Source organism: Meriones unguiculatus, chromosome 1 (assembly GCF_030254825.1).
Source record: "Meriones unguiculatus strain TT.TT164.6M chromosome 1, Bangor_MerUng_6.1, whole genome shotgun sequence".
In the NCBI taxonomy this organism is placed as follows: domain Eukaryota; kingdom Metazoa; phylum Chordata; class Mammalia; order Rodentia; family Muridae; genus Meriones; species Meriones unguiculatus.
The window spans coordinates 145951226-145975378 of record NC_083349.1 but is presented as its reverse complement, the minus strand read 5'-3'; the positions used below and the strand labels follow the sequence as shown (position 1 = coordinate 145975378).

At 51.0% G+C, this 24153-nt stretch overlaps 1 protein-coding gene across 5 annotated transcripts in view; it reads left to right on the top strand.

Annotated features, from left to right (window-relative positions):
- Positions 1-24153, top strand: part of Strn4 (striatin 4) — a 26161-nt gene extending 2008 nt beyond the window's left edge. For 3 of the 5 annotated variants that reach the window (XM_021644135.2, XM_060368944.1, XM_021644137.2), the window contains exons 2-18: positions 4273-4376; positions 4763-4836; positions 5955-6033; positions 8271-8468; positions 10700-10841; positions 13608-13767; positions 14293-14406; positions 14733-14848; positions 16230-16405; positions 16481-16528; positions 17233-17354; positions 20606-20776; positions 20909-21049; positions 21323-21421; positions 21625-21711; positions 22951-23181; positions 23419-24153. In XM_021644135.2, coding sequence (XP_021499810.1) covers positions 4273-4376; positions 4763-4836; positions 5955-6033; positions 8271-8468; positions 10700-10841; positions 13608-13767; positions 14293-14406; positions 14733-14848; positions 16230-16405; positions 16481-16528; positions 17233-17354; positions 20606-20776; positions 20909-21049; positions 21323-21421; positions 21625-21711; positions 22951-23120 — 2001 coding nt within the window. In that variant the 3' untranslated portion in view covers positions 23121-23181; positions 23419-24153. Of the gene's footprint in view, positions 1-4105; positions 4148-4272; positions 4377-4762; positions 4837-5954; positions 6034-8270; positions 8469-10699; positions 10842-13607; positions 13768-14292; positions 14407-14732; positions 14849-16229; positions 16406-16480; positions 16529-17232; positions 17355-20605; positions 20777-20908; positions 21050-21322; positions 21422-21624; positions 21712-22950; positions 23182-23418 lie in introns of those variants that run through there. The other 2 variants (XM_060368942.1, XM_021644136.2) reach the window with 2 other exon arrangements.

Here is a 24153-nt window from a genome sequence, read left to right as displayed (position 1 = left end):
CATGCCGTCCTAGCAGAGTCGGGGCTGGATCTTGGCCTCTGGAACTTGCTATGAGTACAGCTGACAGCATCTACTCTAACATCTCCGTCCCTTGCTGTGTAGCCCAGACTTAAACTTACCATCTTCCTGCCTCAGCATTCTAAGTGTTAGACTCACAGGTGTGCTCCCTCCTAATGAGAGATGTGGCTCTGCCCCCTCTCTTAGTTACCTTTTCTAGAACTCATGGAGAACGCTGTGTAAGGCTCCAGCAGCATCACTTACTTTATGCTTTTGTTACATTATAAGTCAAACATGGGGGGAAGGGAGTACCAGTGTGCGTACATGCCCAAGATGAATGGAAATGGGCTAGAAAATACCACTGTAAGGGCATACATTTTTGTTTCCTTTTCCTGTCAGCACAGAAAGCTCTTATTTTTGATAACCGTATAGCATTCCCTTGGGTATTTATAGCACACCTTATTTTGTTCCTTGATTTTCAGGATTATTTCCACCTTTTGCCCTGTCAGAAATGGTTTTGAGGCGTCAAGAGACAGCTCAGTTGGTAAAGTACATGCTGTGCAAGTATGAGGACTTGTGTTTGATTCCTTAGAACCCCCATAAAAAAGTTAGGCATGGGGGCACACACTTAGTATGAAAATAATCCAGTATTGGAGAAGTAGAGTCAGGCAGGTCCCTGGCACTCAGCCTACCCACCGAGAGCTCAGGCTAGTGAGAGGCCCTGTCTCAGGAATGAAGGTCGAGGGTGCTGAGGAAGGGCACTTGTGGCCACATGCATGCATGCACACACAGACACAGACGCTGCCTTGATGGCTTTCTCTTGTGAGAGAGTGTTGTAGAGTGTGCTTATACAGTGATGATTGCTCTGTCTTTTCAATCCTTTTTTTATTTTATCTTTTTGTTTTTGTTTTTTGTTTTTTGCTTTGTTTCAAGACAGAGTCTCACAGTCTTCTGGATCTTCTGGAACTCACTCTGTAGACCAGGCTGGCCTTAAACTCACAGAGAGCCACCTGCCTCTGCCCCTGCGTGCTGACATTGAAGTTGTGCACCATCACACCTGGCTAAATTTTATTTTTATTTTTAAAGATTAAGTTTGTTTATTGCGGAAGTCAAGATGACAAATTGCAGGAATTGCTTCTCTTCTTCTGCCATGTTGATCCTGAGATGGATCTCAGGCAGCAGCTTGGAAGCTGGCATCTTTATTCACTGAACCATCTCCTTGGCTCAAGCACCTCTTTTTATTTAGTTATTTACTTGCTTACTTACTTACTTATTTTCGAGGCAGGGTCTTGCTGGGTAGCTATGGCTGTATGGAACTCCATGTGTAGATTTGTAGATTAGGCTGACTCAGAGGTATACCTCCATCCCTACCCACACACACCTCTGCCTCCTGAGTGCTAGAATTAAAGGCACTCACAACCACATTTACCTCATTTTTGTTTTCTTGAATCAGGTTTTACTCTGTAGCCCAGATGTCCTTGACCTACTCATAATTCTTGTGCCTCAGCCTCTGGAGTGCTGGAGTTACAGGGCTGCACTGTGACAGGAGTTCTCCTGTCCTTTGTAATGGATATGCACAAGCACATCTGGCAAGCAGCATCCTTTTCACCCACCTTTTTTCCACATAGCACTCCCACCTTCTGAAGGCCAACTTCCATGAGACCCTTCATGACTGGGCAGTGTCAGTACTGAGGAGCTGCTCCTGGCTGTTTATGATATGAACCCACTGTGTAGTCAGTGCCCAGGACACAGGTGGGAAGAGGGCTGGTCAGGAGATTCCAGAGTTCAGAGCAGAGAAGTGGTGGAGATGTACTCTGATAACAAGTGGAAATGTGTTGAGGTGGGTGGCTCCTGCCCCTCAGAAGCTTCTAGACCATTGGAAGAGGCTGTTTTATTCAGGAGACTGTAGAGAACTGTCTGTGCTCATGCATAAAGTTGGCTGTGGGGCTCTGCTCTGTGCTTCTGAGAAGAAAGCTTTGGGGAGAGATCTGAACCCGTTCTTTCAATGGAGAGAATAGATGAGGCGCCAAGGAGAAAGTGCAGTCCCCTCCTCCCCTCAGCCTTCTGGGCACTCAGGGATCCAGTAGATGCTCTCCCTACCAAGAGCTGTGTGAGCTCTAGGCTCCAGGCCACACGCTAAGTAAGAGCTCGCAGACGGTAAGGTCTGCAGCAGGAGAGGCTCTGTGTTCAGGAGGATGCTGCCTTATAGAGAGGAGTAGCCTGGGAGAGATGGCAGCCCCAAGTCAGAACTCAGGGTGATGGGGACCTGTGGCTGCTGGCCACTGTGCTTCCAGCTCCCAGCTTGCCTGCTGCTGTCAATTAGGAGACTGTCAGGCTAATGCAAACACTTCCCATTTCTGGTGGGATTCCACTGACTGAAGACACTTCGGCCACATCTTCCTGGTTCGCCTTCCTCTTTTCTACCAGAGGAACTGGGAAAAGGGCAACAGAATGAGAGGGTGCTGGGTGGCCCCCACTCAGCCCTTCTCAGTTCTTCTGGGCTTTAAACAAGTTTTCATTGCATTTATTTATCCATGTGTGTGCACCAGGATTACAGGTATTAATGCCACCATGCCCAGTTTTATGTGGTGCTGGAGATCAAATTTAGAGCTTCATGAATGTAAGGCCAGCACTCCAACATCCTCAGTCAAGTCCATGGTTTCTGTGGCTATCTGGCTTTTATTGGGGTGCTTCTCTGAGCTTTGCTAAGTTCACACGTGGTTCTCCACATAGCAGCTGTGGTGACTTTGGTAAGGGGCACGCCTGGCTGTAGCTCTCTTCTGTGGCTTCCCCGTGCTCTCCGTTAGACATGTTTATCTCTGTGGCCCATGGTCCAGCCTTTCAATCCATTCTTTTCACTTACCCTAGTTTGCATTCTGATGCAACCTTGATGTACTGAAGGTGCCTTCAGTCTGCCTTGCCCTGTTGTCTCTGTCTTCTGCCTGCAACTCCTTCTCTACCTCTACCTTAGCTAGCTTCTTTCTGGTCAGCCTCAGTTCTCTGTTAATCCTGGGTATCTCTCACCTGGGGCACAGGGACAGGGCATATAGCCCGAAGGAGAGGATAAGCCCTAAGCAGTATGGCTGGGCATCTGACCACTGCCTGGAAGAACCAGCCAGGTCAGCCTGTGACCTTTTGGGGAAGCCCTGGAAGCACTTCAGCACACAGTGATGTGCAGAAAGCAGGGCCTCAGGAAGACAGCCATCAGCAAGGGCCTGGCCTCCCAAGCTCTTCCTGATGGCTATTGGTTCAAGGGTTAGGTCCCCTTGACTAGCTGAGCTTTTGAATTAGTGGGCAAGGAGAGAAAATGAAGAGAGGCAAAGGCAAGGACTGAAACACTCCCTCATTGGAGGCTGGAGCAGCATATGAGGGACAGTGTTCACGGTGCTCCATTCTCTTAGCAGAGGAAGACCTCATGAGCTAGTTAGTGTCTGCAGCAGATCAGCTGCCTAGCCAGGCCTGGTTCTCAGGATGCCCTGGGCTGGAAGAGTAGAGCCATTCTGGGAAAGCCAGCAAGAACACTCATGCTCTCGGTTTTGGTACAAGGGCTTCTGGAACATGATTGGCGAATGACAGGATTCTGCCTTGAAGGCTGTTGACCCAGTGTCTCCAAATGGCCTGTTGACAGACTGGAGCCCACTAGGGCAGCTCAAGCTTGCAGACAGAGAAGAGAGCTTAGCAGAAACTGTAGGCCATGTCTGTGGCATATCTCCTCATGCCCTGGCCAGCATAGAGCTTTGAACAGCTTCTGTATTGCAGTGGGACCTGAGCCCAGCCTCCTACTCTTGTCCCTGAACTCCAGAAGTAGCTTCCTACGCCTCCCAGCAACAGATGCTCTGAAGGAATAGTGGGACACCACCTCCACCAGCAACCAAGCAACCATAGGGACAACAGCTGATGGGGGGAGGGAGGAGCCCAGGGCTTGTTAATGCTTTACACCCCCAAACCATCCCTGACCTAACTCCTCAGAAGGCCACAGCAAGTCAGGTCACACTGTCCCTGTTTGAACTTCATGGGTTAAAGACAATTCCAGAGTCTTATCTTAGCCTATACTGGACTTGTACTCATAGCAATCCCTCTGCCTCAGGCTCCCAAGAATTGAGATTATAGACGGAAGTCTTTTATGGGTGAACACCTAGAGACACTGGAGGTGGGCCTAGCATGTCCTCTCACTGAACCCTGGCATTGCTGTTGGGGAGGGGCTGAAGTTGTGCCTGAATAAGGAGGGAGGCACAGCCCCTGAGCTCTGCTGTCCTCCTTTCTTTTCTATCCCAGGCTCAGGTGGCTTTCCTCCAGGGTGAGAGGAAAGGCCAAGAAAATCTGAAGACAGACCTTGTGCGGCGGATCAAGATGCTGGAGTATGCGCTGAAGCAGGAGAGGTGAGCCCTGCCCCTGTCAGAGAGGTGACTGGTCCAGACAGGGTGGCAGGCTGCTAGCTACATTCCTTCCAGCAAAGGCAGTTCTCCACCGTCCTCTTCCTGTCATCCCTAGGAGTAGGGTGAAACAGATTGTAATGGGTGGGATCCAGATGCCAGTAGCAGCATTAGGGCTATGGCAGACCTACTATGTGCCCCAATTCTGGGTAACTGCTACCCTGCTTATTCTTACCATAGTCTGATGGCATTGCTGGCGATGGTTCTGGGAAGGAACTGAGGCTTCAGGAGGAGGGCAACTTTGAGAATCCTAGAGCTGGTGTCTGTGAGTCAGGCGGTCTCTTGCTGTGTCCACTCTCTTCCCTCTACTCATTTGTTATTTGTTCTTTTAGGGCCAAATATCATAAACTGAAGTTTGGGACAGACCTGAATCAGGGGGAGAAGAAGGCAGAGCTGTCAGAACAAGGTACTAACCCTTGCATCCTTTCTTGGCCACTCTCTACACAGCAGCTGCTTGGCATAGAGAATTTGCAGGTGGCCTGTGCTTTCTTACTTTGCTCCATGAAAAGCAGCAATGGCCATAGGGGTGAAATATGGTAGAGCTGCATCCTCATTGCTTCTTTCCATCAGTCCTGTATCAGATATTGCCAAGCCCTACCTGTCTGCCATCCTGTTGTCCTCCCAGGGACATGATGGATGCCCCAACAGCTTCTGCCTCCTGTAAGGAGACTGAGTGGAACTATTTAAAGTGTGCTGTGGAAAGTGTAGGAAAGACTTCATTGAAGAGGTTGTGTTTGCACTGGGTTGCCATTTAGTCATAGAGCAGGGTCACAGCAGAAAGAACACATGTGGACCTGTTCTGTGGACACTGGCGGGTTACTGGAGGGAACAGATGACCATGGAAGGGAGGGAATGTTTTTAGGTGAGGCACTAGTATCCAGTCAGTGTAGGTGGACCCATGGCAAGGGCACCAATGTGCTTGGCTGTGTGTGATGCTGGCAGCCTTGGTCCCAGGGCTCTGTGAAGGTCTCACCTGCAGGACTTAGGGAGGTTATCCTCTCATGCCATGTTCCTCCTACTGAGATGTAAGTTCTTGACTGGCATGGCCAAGCGCCCAACCCAGCCTTATAGATGTCCGGTAGATACCTGATGAGCAATGCACAGAGCGGGTTTCCCAGGCAGCCTCACCCCAGCCTGAGAGGTGAAAGGCTGTAGCAGCTACTCTTGCTTCTCAGCATGGGAAGCACTCAGAGCTGCTCTAGGAGTGCACAGCCCACTCGACTACAGCCTGCCCATTTTCTAGAGCCAGACTACCTACTCTTGCATAAGAAAGCAGCAGCCAGCCAGACATGTGGAGGCACAGCTCTGCTGTTGTGGGAGTGGTTAGCAGCATCCAGTCAGGAGCCTAGCCGTGAGGAGCGCTTCCAGAAGAGGAGTCACTCGGAATGGGGGAGTGGGTAGAGAGCACTCAGGAAGTAGGGACAGGCCTGTGATGGTGGCAGATTGAGACTTGGTGTGAGAGGATGGAGGGTGATGGGAAAGTGTCCATGCCCTGACTGAGACAGCCCCCTCTTTTCTCTCTAGTCTCCAATGGCCCTGTGGAGTCTGTCACACTGGAGAACAGCCCATTGGTGTGGAAGGAGGGGCGGCAGCTTCTTCGACAGTGAGTGATGGGAAGGATGGGACAGGATGGGACAGGATGAGACATGAGACACATTTGGCTCAGGAGATAAGCCCAAGGAATCCACAGTCCTTCCTCTCCCCACTGGAACATGGACTATCAGGATCCCAGCCAGCCAGAGCTGGCATGACCTGTCACCCAATGGAAACTGGAGGGAAGGCTTACAGCAGGGGACACCCACACACACACACACCCCAGACTTGACCCTGCATGCCTCTCTGACATAAAAGAGTGATGTTGGGAAAAAACATTTTTAAAAGAGTGGCATTAGCCGGGCGTGGTGGCACACAGCTTTAATCCCAGCACTTGAGAGTTCGAGGCCAGCCTGGTCTACAAATAGAGCCCAGGACAGCCAGGGCTACACAGAGAAACCCTGTCTTGAAAAACAAAACAAACAAAAGAGTGCTGTTAAATTATAGCAATAGTAGTATTCGGGTGCTGTGGGTTCAACCAAGGACCTCACAGTGGTGAGCCCTACTGGCCTGCCCTTTGTAAGGTGAGCTATCCAGCCTCTTAACGGGATAGAGGCCCCCAACATACAGTCAGTGGGCCACCAGCCTGGAGCCAAATCTGGATTTTTATCGCTGTAAAGATTTTAGCATTTTAGGATATCTGAGAAGTAAGTAACCCCATGCTGAGGAAATGTGACCCTGTGTGTGCTGTCATCTCCACCGTCAGTCTCAGTATTTGGATTGGTACCATGAGTCTCTCAAGTGGTGTGCTCTGTGCTGTGCTAAGAGTCAGGACTCTCCTTTCACTGTCCCTATGATTTGTACTGCTTTTACTAAGTTTTGTTAAATCCCTGTATAAACTAGGTAGCTTATTTAATGCTAAAAATTTCATGGGGTGGAGTGTGGCTTTAGGGTTGAGGCTTCAGTTTCTATGGACTAGGCCCTAGAATCCATCCCCAGCACCACAAAATTCACTATGTAATAACACCCTTCTGGAAAGCCAAAGATCTCAAGAGCCAGTCAATCCACCCTGAGGTGTCCTGTTGAGACCTTTAAAACTTGAGACTTGGGCAGTATGGCATCTCAGGAAGCTGACTTTGACTTAGCTCAGTATCTGCAAACCACTGCTAGCTTCAGTGGGCACAAATAACTCCAGAGGGTTGTGAAACAAATATGAGAGCCAGCCACATTTACCATAGATCTGCCATGGATCTGGCACCATGCCCATTGCTTCCTGTCCTTTGGTACCCCATAGTACCTGAACTGTGTAACTGCTGGCCTGCCCCTGATTCATTCTTACTGGTGTCAACACCATTTGATAAATGCATGGAGGGCCTGCACTGGGGTCTGGGCGACTGGTCACCTTCCAGATTTCCAGGCTTCTCTACCTTTCTTGTCCCCTTGGAGATAAGAACCTGAGCGGCACACAGACATTGCAGAGATGGGAAATGCAAAGGAAGGCACAGGTATCTAAAGGGGCCTCCGGCAGAGCAGCAAGGCACTGTTGTCCCTTAACTTTGGAAGCCACAGATACCCATGATTGACTTTTTGATCTTTTTCTCTTCTTTTTCCTTTAGGCCAGTCTCAGCTGGCTTCAGTTTTTTAAGTTGCAGCAGTAATAAATGCTCAGGTATAGAAGTAAGTAGACCGATCCACAGTGCTCTCTTGTGGGCTGTGGAAGTAGCGCAGCAGTAGAGCGCTTGCCTGGCATGCTCAAGGCCCTTGGGGTCAATCCCCAGTACTGCAGAAAAAAACAGTGTACTCTTGTGTCCTGGATCCTCTCCTGCAGAGGTCACTGTTGCTCAGTTTATGTCTGTCTTATAGGCGTCCAGGAAGCAAGCACAAGGGTGTGTCTGTGTGTGATGAAAACATACACACATCTTCACACTCTTTTTTCCATTTTTATAAAACCTGGAATCACATGGAACATGGAACATGCACCATGTTTGCTGTGCTGCTGATCATAGCCATCTCTCTATGACTCTGCCTTCGTCACCTTCTGCCTAGCGTCCATCAGTGGACATCTGGCTGTTCCTGCACGTGGGCTCTCTCCTACATGTTCGGGACGCCGTGTGCCATAGCAGCATGCATGGGGACCAGGGCTTCCATTGATAAGTATCAGAAGCCAAGCTGCTGCTCAGGGGTTGCTTCTGAAAAACTGCTGTCTGCTGTTTGGTGGCCCCTCAGAAGGCTGCTGGGTTCTGCGCGGCCCCAGCAGTCAGAACCAGCTCAGTTCATGTGTTACCTGTTCTGGCTCTGCTCCCACAGGTACCTGGAAGAGGTGGGCTACACAGATACTATCCTGGACATGCGGTCCAAGCGTGTGCGTTCCCTTCTGGGCCGTTCTCTGGAGCTCAATGGGGCTGCTGAGCCCATTGAGGGGGCCCCCAGGGCTTCACCAGGCCCTGGCGGACTTAGTGGTGGAGAGTCTCTGCTGGTAAAACAGATCGAGGAACAGATCAAGAGGTGAGACCCCGACCCAGCAGGAAAAGTTCTTCCTCCCCCTGAGGAAGGCTGGGCAGTAAGTCAGGTGCTCCCAGCCATTCTGCCAGCCCTTCTAGATTGTGTTCTGGGCTCCACCATTGCAAGGCTTCCCCTTTAGGTTGTCACATGGCCTGTTTTCCTAGTTGAGGATAGACCTGGGGTGGTTTCGATAATAACATGAAAGGCCTCCATCCTTGTCTTAGGCCTCATTTTGTTCATCTTCCCAACAGTAGTTGGTATTCATCAGAAGCAGTAACATCATTAGGTATTGATGCTAAGTGCCATGAAGAATGTGAAGAGAGTGACGGGAGATTGCCAGGTACCATGGCATGCCCTTATGGTCCCAGCTACTCAGGAGGCAGAGGCAGCAGATTGCCTGAGCTCAGGGGTTGGAGACCACCCTGGCCAAAAAAAAAAAAGAAAATGATGATGAGGTTGGGGGTGTAGTTCAGTTGGTAGAGGGCTTGCCTAGCATGCATGAAGCCCTTGGTTCCATCTCTAGCACTACATAAACCAGACATGGTGGCTCATTTATATAATCCCAGCACTCAGAAGGTAGATGCAGGAGGATCAGAAATTCAAGGTTACTCTTGGCTACATAGCATATTTGAGGCCAGCCTGGGCTACTCGAGACCCTGTCTTTTTAAAAACAAAATCAAAAAACAAAACCGACAGGTGGCGGCACGCGCCCTTAATCCCAACACTTGGGAGGCAGAGGCCGGTGGATCTCTCTGAGTTCAAGGCCAGCCTGGTCTACAAAGGGAGTCTAGCACAGCCAGGGCTCTGTTACACAGAGAAACCCTTTTGGAAAAACAAAAACCAAAAACAAACAAAAGAAGAGTAACAGAAGTAGTGCCCCTCTCCTGGCTGGGAGGGAGGATCACTTTGTGGGGGTGGCATTTGGCCAGAGAGCAGCAGGAAAGAGTGCTCTCTAGGCAAGGGAAGTACTAAGGGCGGGATTCTGAGACAGAAAGCAGAAGACCTGTGTGGCATGGCTGCTGCAGTAAACACATGAGCCTTTGTGGCTTGTGGTCTGCGGTGAGGCCAGCTCTCAGGAGACAGATCACGGAGTGCCTCCCAGACCATGATAAACAGTGGATGCTTACCCACAGGGCTGTGGGAAGCCAGTGGTTTCCAGCAGGGGTATATCATCTGACATCTTAGTCTGCTTTGAGGAGAGACTGTAGAAGCAGGGAAGCCAGGTGGGAGCTTACTGTGGGATCCAGGCCAGGGCTGAAGGACGTTAGCAATGGACAGGTAAGAAATGGTCTTAGCCTTGTAGAGGACTTAGTGGGAGGAAGGGGAAAAGAGAAATATGTGGATTGGCACCTCCTGAGGTCAGGAACCTGGAGGGGAAGCAGGAGTTGATGCAGTTGTGTAACTGTGTTAAGGGTAAGGTGCCTGTGTATCCTGCATGTGAGGCCACATGTAGCTGGGAGTCCTAGTTTACCAGCACACTGACATGTTTGGGGAGGGATCCAACTGTGGATCCTGAGGGCTCCTAGGTCTAGAGATTGGCAAGAAGAGCTAAAGGAGGAAGCAGCAGCCAGAGAGGAGGTGGAAGTGGGTGTGGAAGGAGGAAATCCTCAAAGGAGAGTGTTCTCATGGCCAAAGAGAATGCTATACTTGATCTCCATAAGAAGTAGTAACTGTGTCCTGGCAGTTGATAGCTCTGATGTGACAGTGGACAGCAGGGGGGTGGGGAGGGAAGAGCCTGTAAGGGAAGAGGGCATCTGAGTCTGTCTATGCTGCCTGCACTTGGCACTGGGGTCTGGCTCCCCTGGGAAACAGAAGGCAAAGGAAGAATGCTGCCTATATAGTGCGGCAAAGCTCTCCATGTCCATGTTAGTTGACAGTCAAAGAGTTAGAGGTGATTGTTGTCGAGTGGCTGCTGCCCATGTCTGATTAGGGCGGGGGGCTGCTGGGCAGTAATATCTTCTTGCCCAGCTCTTATCTGACTTGGCCAGCTGTGGGGCAGGCATGTTCAGGGGTGGGGACCATGCTCTGTCACCACAGTTGGAACTCAGTGTGGTGGTAGGTGGCCTTAGGTTTATACAAGGGTCCCAGGGACAAGGGTACATGGCAGAGGCTGGCTAGGAGGCTACAAGGTTCCTTGAGTCATAGGACCTTAGCTGTGTCTGGGGTGTCTCCCTGTCTGGGTTCTGTCATCTGGCAAGACTGGCATCCCCCCGTCTGCTTCCCTGTCTTGGCAGGAATGCAGCTGGCAAAGACGGTAAGGAGCGCCTGGGTGGTTCAGTGCTGGAGCAGATCCCCTTCCTCCAGAACTGCGAGGATGAGGACAGCGATGAGGACGATGAGCTGGACAGTGTGCAACACAAGAAGCAGCGTGTGAGGGTGAGTCCTCCACCTCTGTCCTGGCTTCTGCCCTGGGGCTTCTCTGGCCCCAGGTAATGCCCTATCCCAGCCTTCCATTTATGCTCCCACAGGCCAGCTCAGTGCCCTGACCCATTGCCTCCCTTCAGCTAGCCTGCCCCCAACCCTAATTTGAATGTTTTGTTTTGTTTTTACTGTGTCTCTTGCTTTCTGTCCCCATGTCCTGAAAACTGTGTGCGTACAGGGTCTCGGTCAAAAAATGTGTAAATGGAGTAAATGTGCCTGGGCCCAGGCCTGGTGACACCTGGGGAGTCAGTATGATCTAGGGGGTTCTCGTCTGCTGTTGTGGTCAGGGCCCTTGCCTGTGGACACTGACCTTACCAGTATGTCCTCACATCTGGCTCCCAGCACCCAGTATGGTCCTACCGTCAGGCCCCTATGCTTTTTTTCTTCTACTCAAGATTCTATCATTGGTTATGGTGTGGCCTTAGCTCTCCAATAAGCAAATGCTGAGCCCGTCACAGCTTAGCTATGAGCAGGAAATGGGACAAGAAGACATAGGTCTAGAGCACAAGTGGATTGGTAGTGACCAGGGGTAGCCACCTGCAGGATGGACTGAGGTGGAGGCAGAGATACCAGATGTGGGGAAGGCCTCAGCTTTCCCTGAAGCCCACCTTTCCAGATGTAGAGTCTGTGGTTCTTTCCTATTCTGTCCAGGCACTCCTTCTCTATTTTTTTCTGGGTCTCCTGGGGCCACCAGAGTTCTGTTTTATCAGCTTCTAGAGCCCCTGGGTTCCCTTCTTCAGACTCTGAAGAAGGAACCCTTTAAGGTGTATACATGCCAAGGGAGGGGCCTTGACTTCCACTTTGTCTCTAGGGTTCTTAGCATGACTTAGCACAGGCTCCTGTCCCGGTGAGATTTTGATGGGAGCAAAACTCACAGACCTGAAATCCTGGAGGAGGCAAAAAGCTCAAATGAGTGTCTTTCAATGTGTCGACTTTGACTTGGCTTCTTGGTTCAGATGCTGGAGTCCTCTTTCCTCCTCAACCCAACTTGGGACTGTGTTTTCTGTGTGTGTGTGTGTGTGTGTGTGTGAGAGAGAGAGAGAGAGAGAGAGAGAGAGAGAGAGAGAGAGAGACGGAGGGAGTAGATGTGTGCAGTGCTGTTGCTGCTTTATGTGGAGGCCAAAGGTCTGCTTCCTCAAGAGTTATTTACCTTGTGATTTCTTGATTTGTTTGTTTATTTGATTTCATTTTTGGTGTTTTATGTATGTATATGTATTAGGGTTCTTGAAAGAAACAACTGGTAGAATAAATAGGGTGCCAGCAGGTGTGGCCTAGATTTACAGGTGGATCTTCTCACCTCAAAAGATTTAATTAAGAAAATTCCTCACAGGTATACCCACTTGCTTGGGTTTTAGTTAATTCCAGATGTAGTCAAGTTGACAACCAATGATAGCCATCACTGTTTGTTGTTGTTTTCGACACAGGGTTTCTCTGTGTAGTCATGGCTGTCCTAGAACTTGATATGTAGACCAGGATGGCCTAGAACTTAGAGATATCCTCCTACCTCTGCCTCTGGAGTGCTGTGCTTTAAAGGCTTGTGCCACCATGTCTGGTTTACCGTTAGGTCTCTCACTGGGCCTGGGCCTGCTGATAAGCCTCCAGGCTGTCTGACTAGCAAGCCTCAGAAATCCTGTCTCCTCTCCCCGGCACAGAATTGCAAGTATGTGCTGCCATTCTTTGTACACGGGTGCTTGGGATTGAACTCGGGGCCTGATGCTTGTTTGGCAAGCCTGCATCCTCTGAACCATCTCCCAGCCTCTCACGACTTTCTTTTGAGTCCAGACGCTGCTGAATGTGAGGGAAGTGGCCCTCACATGTTCTTAGCTCCTCACAGCAGAAATTATTCTTCACCTTATTTTGGTTTTGTGTTCTGTGGTTCTGGTGATCAAAATCAGGGCCACACACATGCCAGACAAGCACTCTGTCCCCAACTTCATCCCAGCCCATTTGTTTGCTTTTGAAGCAGAGTCTCATGCTGTAATTGAGGGCAGCCCAGACACTTGGCTCATCCTTCTGCCTCAGCCTCCTGAGTACTAGTCCAGTCATGAGCCATCACACCCATCTTATCACTAACCGTTGGGTACTGGTGAGGCCTGTGCATGTTCACTGTACTTGTCCCCCATGGCCTGTGGGCACATTTGTGTGGATGTGTGAGTGTTGTTATTCCTAGAAGCAAACCCTCCTCTACCCAGGGAGTCTGCTGTGCCCTGGGGTGCCATAGTCTGCTGGTGCTGCCCAAGGTTTGGGCCCAGTTTGAATTTGGGGACCATGGGCAATTGGCTATGTTCTGTCTAGCTTGTTCCCGTGTGTATAGGATGAGAAGAAGAAGGGTTGTAATTTGGGTCACTGTTGACAGGGCTGTGGAGTAGACTGAAGCCGTGTCTGAAAGCTCCTTCTGTGAGTCACTGGTTCTTGCTCAAGCAAGCATCTTAGTGAGAAGTGTGTGTCAATGTCATGCTCAGAATGGAAATACAGGGTTCTGTTCATCCTCCTGCAGATGTGTGTCTCTGTATGTCCCCAGGGGTTGTATCATATGACTTCCTGAGAGCAAAGCTGTGAGGAGAGGTGCATGCGTGCCCGGTGTGGAGGCAGAGGAGGGCGCACCCCAGAGAGTCCAGATTAGGCTTTGGGAACTAAGCTGATGGTTTGACTCTTCCTGGGAACCAGAATGGTTTGATTTCTGGACTCCAGCCCCTTTCCCCACTTCTTTGCCAACCCTAGCTCCCATCCAAGGCCCTAGTTCCTGAAATGGAAGACGAAGATGAGGAAGATGACTCAGAAGATGCCATCAATGAGTTTGATTTTCTGGGCTCAGGAGAAGATGGGGAAGGGTCTCCAGATCCTCGACGTTGTGCTTCAGAGGGGAACCCGCATGAGTTGGGTGAGCTGGGGACTAACTGACAGGCCTGATTAGGACAGGATCTAGCCCTGCATACTTCAGCTGCTTCCTGCCAGGGCCCTGCCCGGATGGATATACTTCCCGAGATGGGTCAAGGATAGCTCAAGCCCCAAGCCAGGGCCAGGCCCTTACCCTTCCCTGGAAAGTCCCTGCAAGCTGTATTCAAATGGTCCTGCCAGAAGTCAAGCTCTGGTCCTCACAGCTAGTGTCAGTACCTATCCAGCTCAAGCAGGGGCCAGGATGGTGGAGAAGGGGGTTGGGGCTGTACCTTCCTGTCTGTGACTCCTGGCCAGAAGAGTATTGGTGTTCCTGGGCCTGGGGCAGGGCCAGGATTTGCCTGCCATCTCTCACTTGGTCCCTGCCATTCTGTTTCCTCAGTATGTCCCTCCTTGGGGTCAGGGCTTTACAGCCTCCACTATGGCAGGAAAGCCAGTAGCAGTGTGGAGGGCTTCCCTGAGAGATCGGGTAGGACTGGTGGAGACTCTTACTCATGCCTCTTCCATGCAGAAAGCCGCCGGGTCAAACTCCAGGGAATTCTTGCTGACCTCCGGGATGTGGATGGGCTGCCCCCTAAAGTGACTGTCCCACCTCCTGGCACACCCCAGCCCCGGCCTCATGAAGGTAATCTCCAGCCCTAAACTCCAGTCCCTTTGGGTCCATGACAGAGGGAGGCTGCAGAGCTAAGCCTGGGGCTTCTATGTCCTCAGAGGTAAGGCCCAGCCTCCAGTCTGCAGCCTCCCTATCCCAAAAAGTCGTCTGTCTGTCTGTCTCCCTCTCTTTTTGTCTGTCCTCCCTTGTCTGTCTGTCTGTCTCTGTCTTCCTTTCCAGCTGCGATTCTTGATCCTGTCTTCCTGCCTCTCTTCCTTGCTCCTCATCCTTTCCGCCTCTCTCTGCCTCTCTCTCTCTCCCTGGCCCTGTCTGCCCCACCCACCCCTCCCCTCTACCAGGTTCCTTTGGCTTCTCCTCAGACGTCTTCATCATGGACACTATCGGGGGCGGGGAGGTGAGCCTGGGGGACTTGGCAGATCTCACCGTCACCAATGACAACGACCTCAGCTGTGATGTAAGTTCTTGGGGTACCCCATCAGTTCTTGGCTCAGTTCTGACCATGCTACAGACCTGGGTTCTGTCCCTTTCATGTGAGGACTGTGAGAGGTCATTCTATAGCCCCAGTAGGCAACTTCAACACATTGTGCCTTACAGGGAGGTGCCTGGCAAACACCTCACTGAGGGGTAAGGTCTGAAAGACACAGGAGTTTCTTCACTCTATGCCTTCCCTCTTTGAGGATGGAGGGAGATGAGTGCCAGCCATGCTTCCACAATCAGGGCACTCTGTCATGAGTGGAACAGCTGGGCTGGAATGAAGGAGCCTATGACTGGCATTCTTTGCTGTGTAACGTGGATGGGTCACTGGGACTTTCTGGGGTGGGTTTGGATAAATTTTTCCAGGGCAGAAGGAGCTCATGTAGCTGACCCCAGTGAGGTGGGGCATGTGGAGAATGCAGAAGTGAGGCTAGGCAGCATCTTCTTGGGAGTGCACCGCAGGGTTCCTGCACCTGCCCCACAGTGGTCCTTCAGGGAGCGGGGAACCCATTTGAGCACAAATCTTTCAGTTCCTAAGAATCATGGTGGACATGCCAGCAGAGCCCAGGTGAACGGGTGACAGCTCATGGTGTCTCCCAAACCTGGCCTTCCCCTCCCAGTGAGCAGCTTCACCTTGTAGGACACATGCTTTCAGAGCATCTCTCCCAGGGCCTGATGGCTCTGCTTCCCGACCTTCTTTGCCCGGGAACTTGTCTCAGACTCTCCAGTCAAGACAAGTTTCTGGGACTTTGTAGCTTCAGGTCCTATCTGACTTTCCCCCAACCCCAGCTTCCCTCGAGAGCCCAGGGCCAGCTGTCACTGCACTACAGCCTTCTGTGGCTTTTGCTTAGGATGAAACAAATCGCAGGGTTCCGAATGGGACTCACTGTCATGCCTGCCATTGACCTTTCCGGCTTATTCTCATGTGGCATGCTTCTGTGTATCCCAGCCTTGCTGCCTCCTGCCTCAGGGTCTTTCTCCAGTCTCTTTCCCTTCCCGGATTCTAGCTAAATCCTGCATTTTGTCACTACCTCATGAGAGCCTATCAGCCCCTACAGGGGAGGCTAGGCTGCCTTGGTGTCCCCTCCTCATGCTCAGAGTTCCTGGTTCTGTGGATTTATGACCTGCCTGTCTTCCTGAGGGGCCTCTGAACTGTGAGGCCCAAAGAGTCAGGCTCCTCTGGCCCCTCCACAGCCTCCTGTTTTGCTAAAACCTGTTGAATATGTGTGAAGGGCTCTTCTGGGCACACAGAAGGGAATGCCAGGCTAGGCCAATCAGTTCCAGGCTGAATGGGGTGGTGTCGGTGTCAGCATGAGTGCTGGGATACACAAGAAGACACTGAGGCAGCTCCCCATCCCCAGCTGTCTGACAGCAAAGATGCCTTCAAGAAGACATGGAACCCCAAGTTTACCCTCCGCTCACACTATGATGGCATCCGCTCCCTGGCCTTCCACCACAGCCAGTCAGCACTACTTACTGCCTCTGAGGATGGTACACTCAAACTGTGGAACCTTCAGAAGGCAGTCACGGCCAAGAAGTAAGAGTGCCACCCTGGAGGGGCGGGGCCTTAGGACCTGGGGTCTCAGTGATGGGATTCCTCTTTTTCTCACAGAAATGCTGCACTGGACGTGGAGCCAATTCATGCTTTCCGAGCTCACAGGTAGGGAGATGCCTGAGCCTGCTCTCAGCTCTGTATGCCACAGCATGTGCTAGGCTGCTGCCTGCTGCCCTGGAGGCCTGGAACAGCAGACAGTCTCTGTCCTGGGCCTTCTGTACAGTAGACGTTTGGTACTCCCCTTACTCAGGGGCCATGTTGGTTCCTATTGTGGTTTCACTGAGGCCCTTCCAAGCATAAAGGAAGTGGGTAGGAGACAGACTGCTTTCCCAGCTGACAACAGCCAGAGCGTAGAGGCCAAATTCCCAAGGGCATCCTTTAAAAATGCCTGGGAAAGGAGGCTGATGAGATGGCTCAGTGGGTAAGGTACCTCCTGCTTGACAACCTAGTTTGATCCCAAGGACTCATGGTAGGAGGTGAGAACTGACTACATAGAGTTGTCCTCTGACCTTCACGTGTGCATTGTGATCTGTGGCAATAATAAATACATTTAATAATAAATACATTTAAACTACTTTTAAAAATAGCTAGGAGAGCTAGGCATGGTGTTACACACCTGTAATCCCAGCGCTCGGGCGGCAGAGTTCGATGCCAGACTGGTCTACAGAGTAAGTTCCAGGACAGCCAGGGCTACACAGAAACCCTGTCTCAAAAAACAAAACAAAAACTATGAGAAATCCTTAAGCTCCTATATGCAAGGAAGGCTTAAGCTTTAACTGCCTTGTGTTACCTGCCTTTGCACCTTGCAGGGGCCCTGTCCTGGCAGTCACCATGGGCAGCAACAGCGAGTACTGTTACAGTGGTGGAGCTGATGCCCGAATACACAGCTGGAAGATTCCTGACCTCAACATGGACCCATATGATGGCTATGGTGAGACCCTGCCCACCCACATCTCATGTCACAGCTTGGGAAGTAGCTCTCTCGGGCTCCCAGTCTGATTTAGCTTTGGTGGGTGGGGCAGAGGGAGATGAGGCAGGAGTGGTGGTAGGGACGGGAGGGCTGGGCTGCAACTGAGAGTCAGCATGAGTTGGCTTTTGGGAAAGCAGAGGGTAGCTAGCCTTGTAGGGCTAGAGTGGGCTTGGCCAGCTTGGTGGACTTGTGTTTGTTCTTGCGGACCAGCCAAGGTCATACTCTAAGTCAGGGGGGTTTAGAAACAAAGGAGATGAGCTGAGAGGCAACAGTGGGGCCATATGGCAAGAGTTAAGTAGGGGAGCTGGAGCTGGGGATCAGTAGGTAGAGTGCATACCTAGTATAGACAAAGCCCTGGGTCCCGTCCCAACACCACGTGAGCCAGGTGTGATGGTGCACAACAATAATTCATGAGAGGTGGAGGGAAAAGGATCATAATTCCAGGGTCATTATTGGTTCCATAGGGAATTTGAGGCCAACCTGGACTATATGAAACCCTATCTTAAAAACAAAACCCAAGATCTAAATCTTTAATCCAGGAGGCAAAAGCAAGCAAAGCTCTGAGTCCAAGGGTAGCCTGGTCTAGGCCAGCCAAAGCAACATAGTGAGAACCTGTCTCCAAGAATAAAAAATAAAAATAAAAATAAATAAATAAATAAAGAGTTGCTGGTTCATCCTGTAATGGATCAGTAGTGGCAGGAGGCTAACCACAAGAGCAAGACCACTGTGATTTCTGTGTCGGGTTCCAGGCCTGCCGTGCCACATACCAATCAATTCAACATAGTGAATCCTTCGATCCTTGTCACAAAAAGATGTCTTCTCTACCCCCAAAAAAAGCTAAAGGGGAAGCCAAGCACAGTGGTACACTCCAGTAGGCTTAGCGCACAGGAGTCTGAGGCAGGAGGATTTTAAGTTCCAAGTAAGCCTGATTTACATAGAAAGACCTTGTCTCAAACTAGCAGTACATAGGACCAGCAAGATGGCCCAGCAGGTAAAGGCTTCTGCCACCACCCCTCATGACCTGAGTTCAATCCCCAGAACCCACACTGTAGAAGGAAAGAACCAACTCCCACACCTTGTCCTCTTCCTGCCACACGGGAGCCTTGGCTACACACACACACACACACTGAACAGCAGCCGGGTTGTGGTGGTGCACGCTTTTAATCGCAGCACTCAGAAGGGGGCAGGTGGATCTTTGTGAGTTTGAGGCCAGCCTGGTCTACAGAGTGAGTTCCAGGACAGCCAGAGACCTTATTTCCAAACCCTTCCCCCCAAAATACTGGACAGATAAGCCAGTGTGTTGGCAGGTAGATGGATAAGAGTTAAAGGGAGCACAGACCCGTGTTCTTGGGTCTCTCATCTTCCTGAGCACATCTTTCTGTATTAACTCCTGTGTCTTTGTTTACTCTGTTCTGAAACAGGGTCTTGCCTGCTCTGTCTTAAGCCCAGATGTTAGTACCTGGCAATGGTAGAACACACCTTTAATCCAGGCCAACCTGGTCTACAGAGTGAGTTCCAGGACAGCCAGGGCTACACAGAGAAACCTGGTCTCAAAAGTCTTTTACTAGGAGAAGCGGACACTAAGCTTCAACCCTAACTATTTGCAATTTGCAATTGATCCCTGCTAGAAGAAGGAAAATGTGTATCAGTCACACTCCAGGCAGGCCTCATGCCCAGGAGTAATTGGGCCACGCAAAATAAACTCCATGTTGTTGGGGTTGCTTTTATTTTATTTACTTTTTGGCACTTTTTGCTTTTGTATATGCTCTGTCTTTAGTCAGATTTTTTTTTTGTTTTCTATTTCTGAGAGAAAGAACGAAGTTTGGTGGGTAAGGTGTTGGGAGGATCAGGGAAGAGTTAGGGAGGGAAGGAGTATGGTTACAACTCATTTTATGAAAAATAAATCTTTAAGTACATTTTTTAAAAATGTCTTACAGGCTAAGTGTAGTCATGCACATCTTTAATTCCAGCACTCAGGAGGCAGAGGCAGGCAGAGCTTAATAAGTTGGAGGCCAACTGGGGCTACACAGTGAGATTCTTTCTCAGAAAAAGAAAGAGAGAATGTCTTCAAATAGATTCTGACTCTGCTTAATTAAAAAAGGGTTTTTGATTTTTTTTTTTTTTAAGATTTATTTTATGTGTAGGAGCATTGTTTTCGTGCACAGCAGAAGAGGCAATCAAATTCCATTACAGATGGTTGAGAGCCACCATATGGTTGCTGGAATTGAACTCAGGTCCTCTGGAAGAATAGCCAGTGCTCTTAACCACTGAGCCATCTCTCTAGCCCCTTGATTTGTTTTTTTGAGACAGGATTTCTCTGTGTAGCCCTGGCTATCCTGGAACTCTATATGGACCCAGCTAGCCTTGAACTAACAGATCTACCTGCCTCTGCCTGTACATGTTTTTAAAATTTTTTAAGAAGTTAATTTTTTTTTTAAATGAAGAGGTACCCAGAATTCCTCACACTCAGTGCCCTTGCCCTACTCCTTAATGCCTGGTTTACTCTTTTTTACATGTCTTTGTACATATGGTTGTGAGCCACTGTCTAGGTGCTGGGAACCAAGCCTGCCATAAAAGCAAATGCTCTAACCAACTCAGCCATCTCTCCAGCCCTACCTCCACCCCCTTTTAAAGACAGGGTCTCACTTTGCTGTCCTGGCCATTCTGAAAATCTTTTGTAGACCAGATTGGCCTCATACAGAGATCATTCCGTCTCTGCCTCCCAGGTGCTCTTTTACTCTTTAACATGGCCTTGTGCTAAATTTGTTGTGCACAGTACTTACTGTCAAGGTAACAGTCATCTGGGAAGGTCAAGGATGCTAAGTGAACTGCCAGGTGTCAGCTGGACTTGACCCAGGACTGTGTAGAGTCCAACAGCTGGAGAGACCACAGAAGGTTCTTAAAGCAGCAGAGGTTGTGAGAAACTAGCAAAAAGACATTCCAGGGTCTGAAAGGGGAGCCAACCTTGGTCAGCAGAGACATCCTTGTCTCTTGTTCCACTGGTGCGCTGAGCTGCTGACTATGGCTCTGGGGAGACAGTGAATGAGGAAGCCTCATTTTCTAAGCTGTTGAACTGCTTCCTGAGGCCTAGAAACTACCCAGAGGAGCTTGTGGGCAATGGGCAGCTGTCTAGGTCCCAGCAGAGCTGCAGTCCTTGGACTATCCAGTGGGGCTCGTGTCCCTAACAGCCTATTTCCTCCTGGCCTGCCCAGACCCAAGTGTGCTGAGCCATGTCCTGGAAGGCCATGGGGATGCTGTGTGGGGTCTGGCCTTCAGTCCCACCTCCCAGCGCCTAGCTTCCTGCTCTGCTGATGGCACCATCCGCATCTGGGATCCTAGCAGCAGTGGTCCAAGCTGCCTTTGTACCTTCCCCATGGCTGGAGGTGAGTGTTGACCCCCAATGTTTCACAAGCAGGATGCAGAGTCCAGGTGAGCTCGGGTGGCTTCTGAGGAGGCCCCCCAGCCACAGGGCAGGACTGGCCCCTTGAGTAGCTTTCTCTCCCTTGTGCTCGCAGAACACGGGATTCCCACCTCAGTGGCCTTCACCAGCACCGAGCCTGCCCATGCTGTGGCCTCCTTTCGTTCTGGTGACACTGTTCTTTATGACTTGGAAGCCGGCCGTGCCCTCCTCACATTGGAGTCCCGAGGGAGCAGTGGTGAGGCCCTTGGCCAGGCAGGCCAATGGGACTGGGGTCTGAGTGCCCATAGGACCCCAGTTCTTCCTGTGGTTTGGGGACCTAGCCATCAGTCAGATCAGAACGTTTCCCTTGTGCCCTCAAGGGCCACAAGCAGGAAGGAAACAAGGCTCAGTGGTAGCAGGCAGCTTGACACAGTGGGCTGGGTAGCATGTCCCCAATTGCAGAAGTGGCCTGCCCCTCTTGCCTCCTCAATCCCATCAGTCTTTTCCCCTCTCCCCACTGACCTTCCAGGCCCAACACAGATCAACCAAGTGGTGAGTCACCCAAATCAGCCCCTCACCATCACTGCGCATGACGATAGGGGTATCCGATTCCTGGACAATCGGACAGGTGAGACCCAGCCTTAGTTGTTCCCTCACTGTGGTTTTGGGAGGTAGGGGAGGGGCAGGGGGAGGCAGGCAGAGCACACTGAGACTGCCGAATCCTATTGTCTATCTTATAAGCTCTCAGATCCCCCACCTCCTTGGGTCCTCACCTCCCCAGATAAGCCCAGTAATAGGGGACTGCTAGCCACTCTGTATCCCTCCTTCCAGGTAAGTCCGTGCATTCCATGGTTGCCCACCTGGACGCTGTCACCTGCCTAGCCGTGGACCCCAATGGCGTGTTTTTGATGTCAGGAAGTAAGTTGGATCCCTCTTGCTGTCCCTTTATCAGAAGGGTTGGAGGCAAAGAGGAGGAGTTGCAGCCTTGGGCAGGCAACTCCACTCTTGAGTGTGCTAGAAGTCCCTGCCGTATCCTCATTGGCTGTTCTTGTAGCCCTGCCTGGAGTTTGTCCTTTGTTGCAGGCATGTGGTGATTGGCCCAGATCCCCTCAGAGTTTGAGGACTTGGTCCCTCTCTGCTTTCAGATACAGGTTCATAAGCTGTCGAATGAGTGGATACGTCCCTCAGACTAGTGACAGCTGCAATGAGTGTGTGCACATGTGCTTACAGATGTGCTTGTGCTGTGGGAGGCTTGGAGTGTATCACAGCTTGCTCTGCCTGATGTTGCCATGTACTGCTGGCTGAGTGACCCCAGGCCTCCTTGGTCCTTGCGTCATGGTATCAGACCCAGTACTGATACAGACAAGCTTAAGATCTGAGGCTCTGGGCTGCTCGTCCAGAGGAGAGGACCTGAGTTCAAGTCCCAGCAACCACATGGTGGCTCAGAGAGATCTGATGCCCTCTTCTGGCATGCAGATATAGCACTCATATACATAATAATATACATAAATTAGTAAGTCTTTAAAGAAGCTCTGCTTTCTGAGCTGAATCCCTGGAGCTGCACTGGCTTGAGGAACAGAACCTCAGGCTAGTCAGGCCCTCTCATGCCCAGCAAAGGTCCTGGTCCAGGCTGGTCTGCTGGTATTACTTCTACCCTCAAGTTCCTGCAGCTTCAAATCCCTGGGCAACCATCAGTCCTCATTGGCTGCTTGCTTGGAGCCCTCCTTTGCCATCCCTCTACCTGGAAGGCTTCCCCACTCCTTAAGCCACATCCTTTCACCTATTACCTGGAGCTAGTGTCTGCTGTTTTCTTTTTTCCCTGGCTGTGCTGGGGATAGAACCCAGGGCCTTGGACTGGCCATGCACAGCCACTGAGCCACACCCACTGCTTCCAGCTGTTCTTGCTCAGTTTCCCTGCAGGCTGAGAGCTGCCTGTTTTTGTGCAGCATTCCTCCCAGGGTCCTTACATATACTTGGCAGTTAGCAGAATGGTTGACAGTATGGGGACAGAAAGGCTTCCCTTAGGGCAGAGCCATGGGAGGAAGAGGGCTGAGCTGCCTCCGCCCCAAGGCTTTTACATGAGGCCAGGTGAAGGGTTCAAACCCCAGATCTGGGCTGAAGCTTGGTAACAGCCTTTTCTGCTCCACACCTGTGCAGGCCATGACTGTTCTCTGCGCTTATGGAGCCTAGACAACAAGACATGTGTGCAGGAGATCACAGCCCACCGCAAGAAGCACGAGGAGGCCATCCATGCAGTGGCCTGCCATCCCAGCAAGGCACTTATCGCCAGTGCTGGTGCTGATGCCCTAGCCAAGGTCTTCGTATGATCCCACCTGGCCTCGCCCTGGCTGCAGTGGCAGGGAATGGGGCCAGGCCAGTGGGGCTGAGGTAAGGGCCAGGGGCCATTTATATTCTAGATAGGAATGCAGAAGCTCAGTGTTCTTGCCCCAGAAGACACCCCCATACTCTTGCCCCCACCCATCACCCACTTTCCTATCAGTCTGAGTTGTGCCAAAGCCCACAGTCCTGTGAGAATAAATGAGGCTTCCCTGAAAAGACAGAGGGAGGAATTGAGGCTAGAGTGGGACTTTGTCCAAACTAACTGTCTTTGCTTTGTCTCTGCAGGCAGCCCCCAGCCTTCTTCAAAAGGCACAGAGTCTTGGCCTCTTTCATCTTCCTGGAGCCTGGTGGTGCTAATGGCCCTTTTCCCGGGAATCACCCCTCAAGGATGGCATCTGGGGTTTCTGCTCATGCCCCAGCCCCAACTCCTGACAGTGTCATCCTGAGTTTGGCACAGCTAGGGCTAGGTGTCCTTGGGGGTCTGTTTTTTGTCCAAGATGATAGAAGGTGCCCGGCTCCACTCTAGAGTGCCACCCTCCCTCACCCATCAGATGAAGGACTGTGCTGAGAAGGGGTCTCCTGTGGTCCTTCTGTATGGGCCCCGGGTTGTGTCCTCTTGGACCTCAGTCCCTTCCTCCTGCTTTCCAACACTAACCAAGTTTCTGGGGCCAGGCCTTCCTGGGGAGGGCCTCCACTCCTCCGGGCACTGTCATAGCCACAGGCCCTCCTTGAGATGTAGAGGTGGAGTGGGCCCTGGGCCCCTAGCTTGATGTATATCTGTATAAAGGAATGGGATTAATGGCGCCCACCCCACATTATCACTGTGTGATAGTCTGTCAAGTCTCCTCCCAACTCCACACTTTTGCCTCTATTTATTTCACTCTTTATTTGGGTTCCACCTTGTGCCCTTGGTTCTCCCTCCAGGTTCCTGTTTATAAGCCCCATCCTTTTTGCCCCCAACTTGTATGTGAAAACAAACAAACAAAAAAAAAACCAGTCTCAATAAACCCTTTGGAGTAA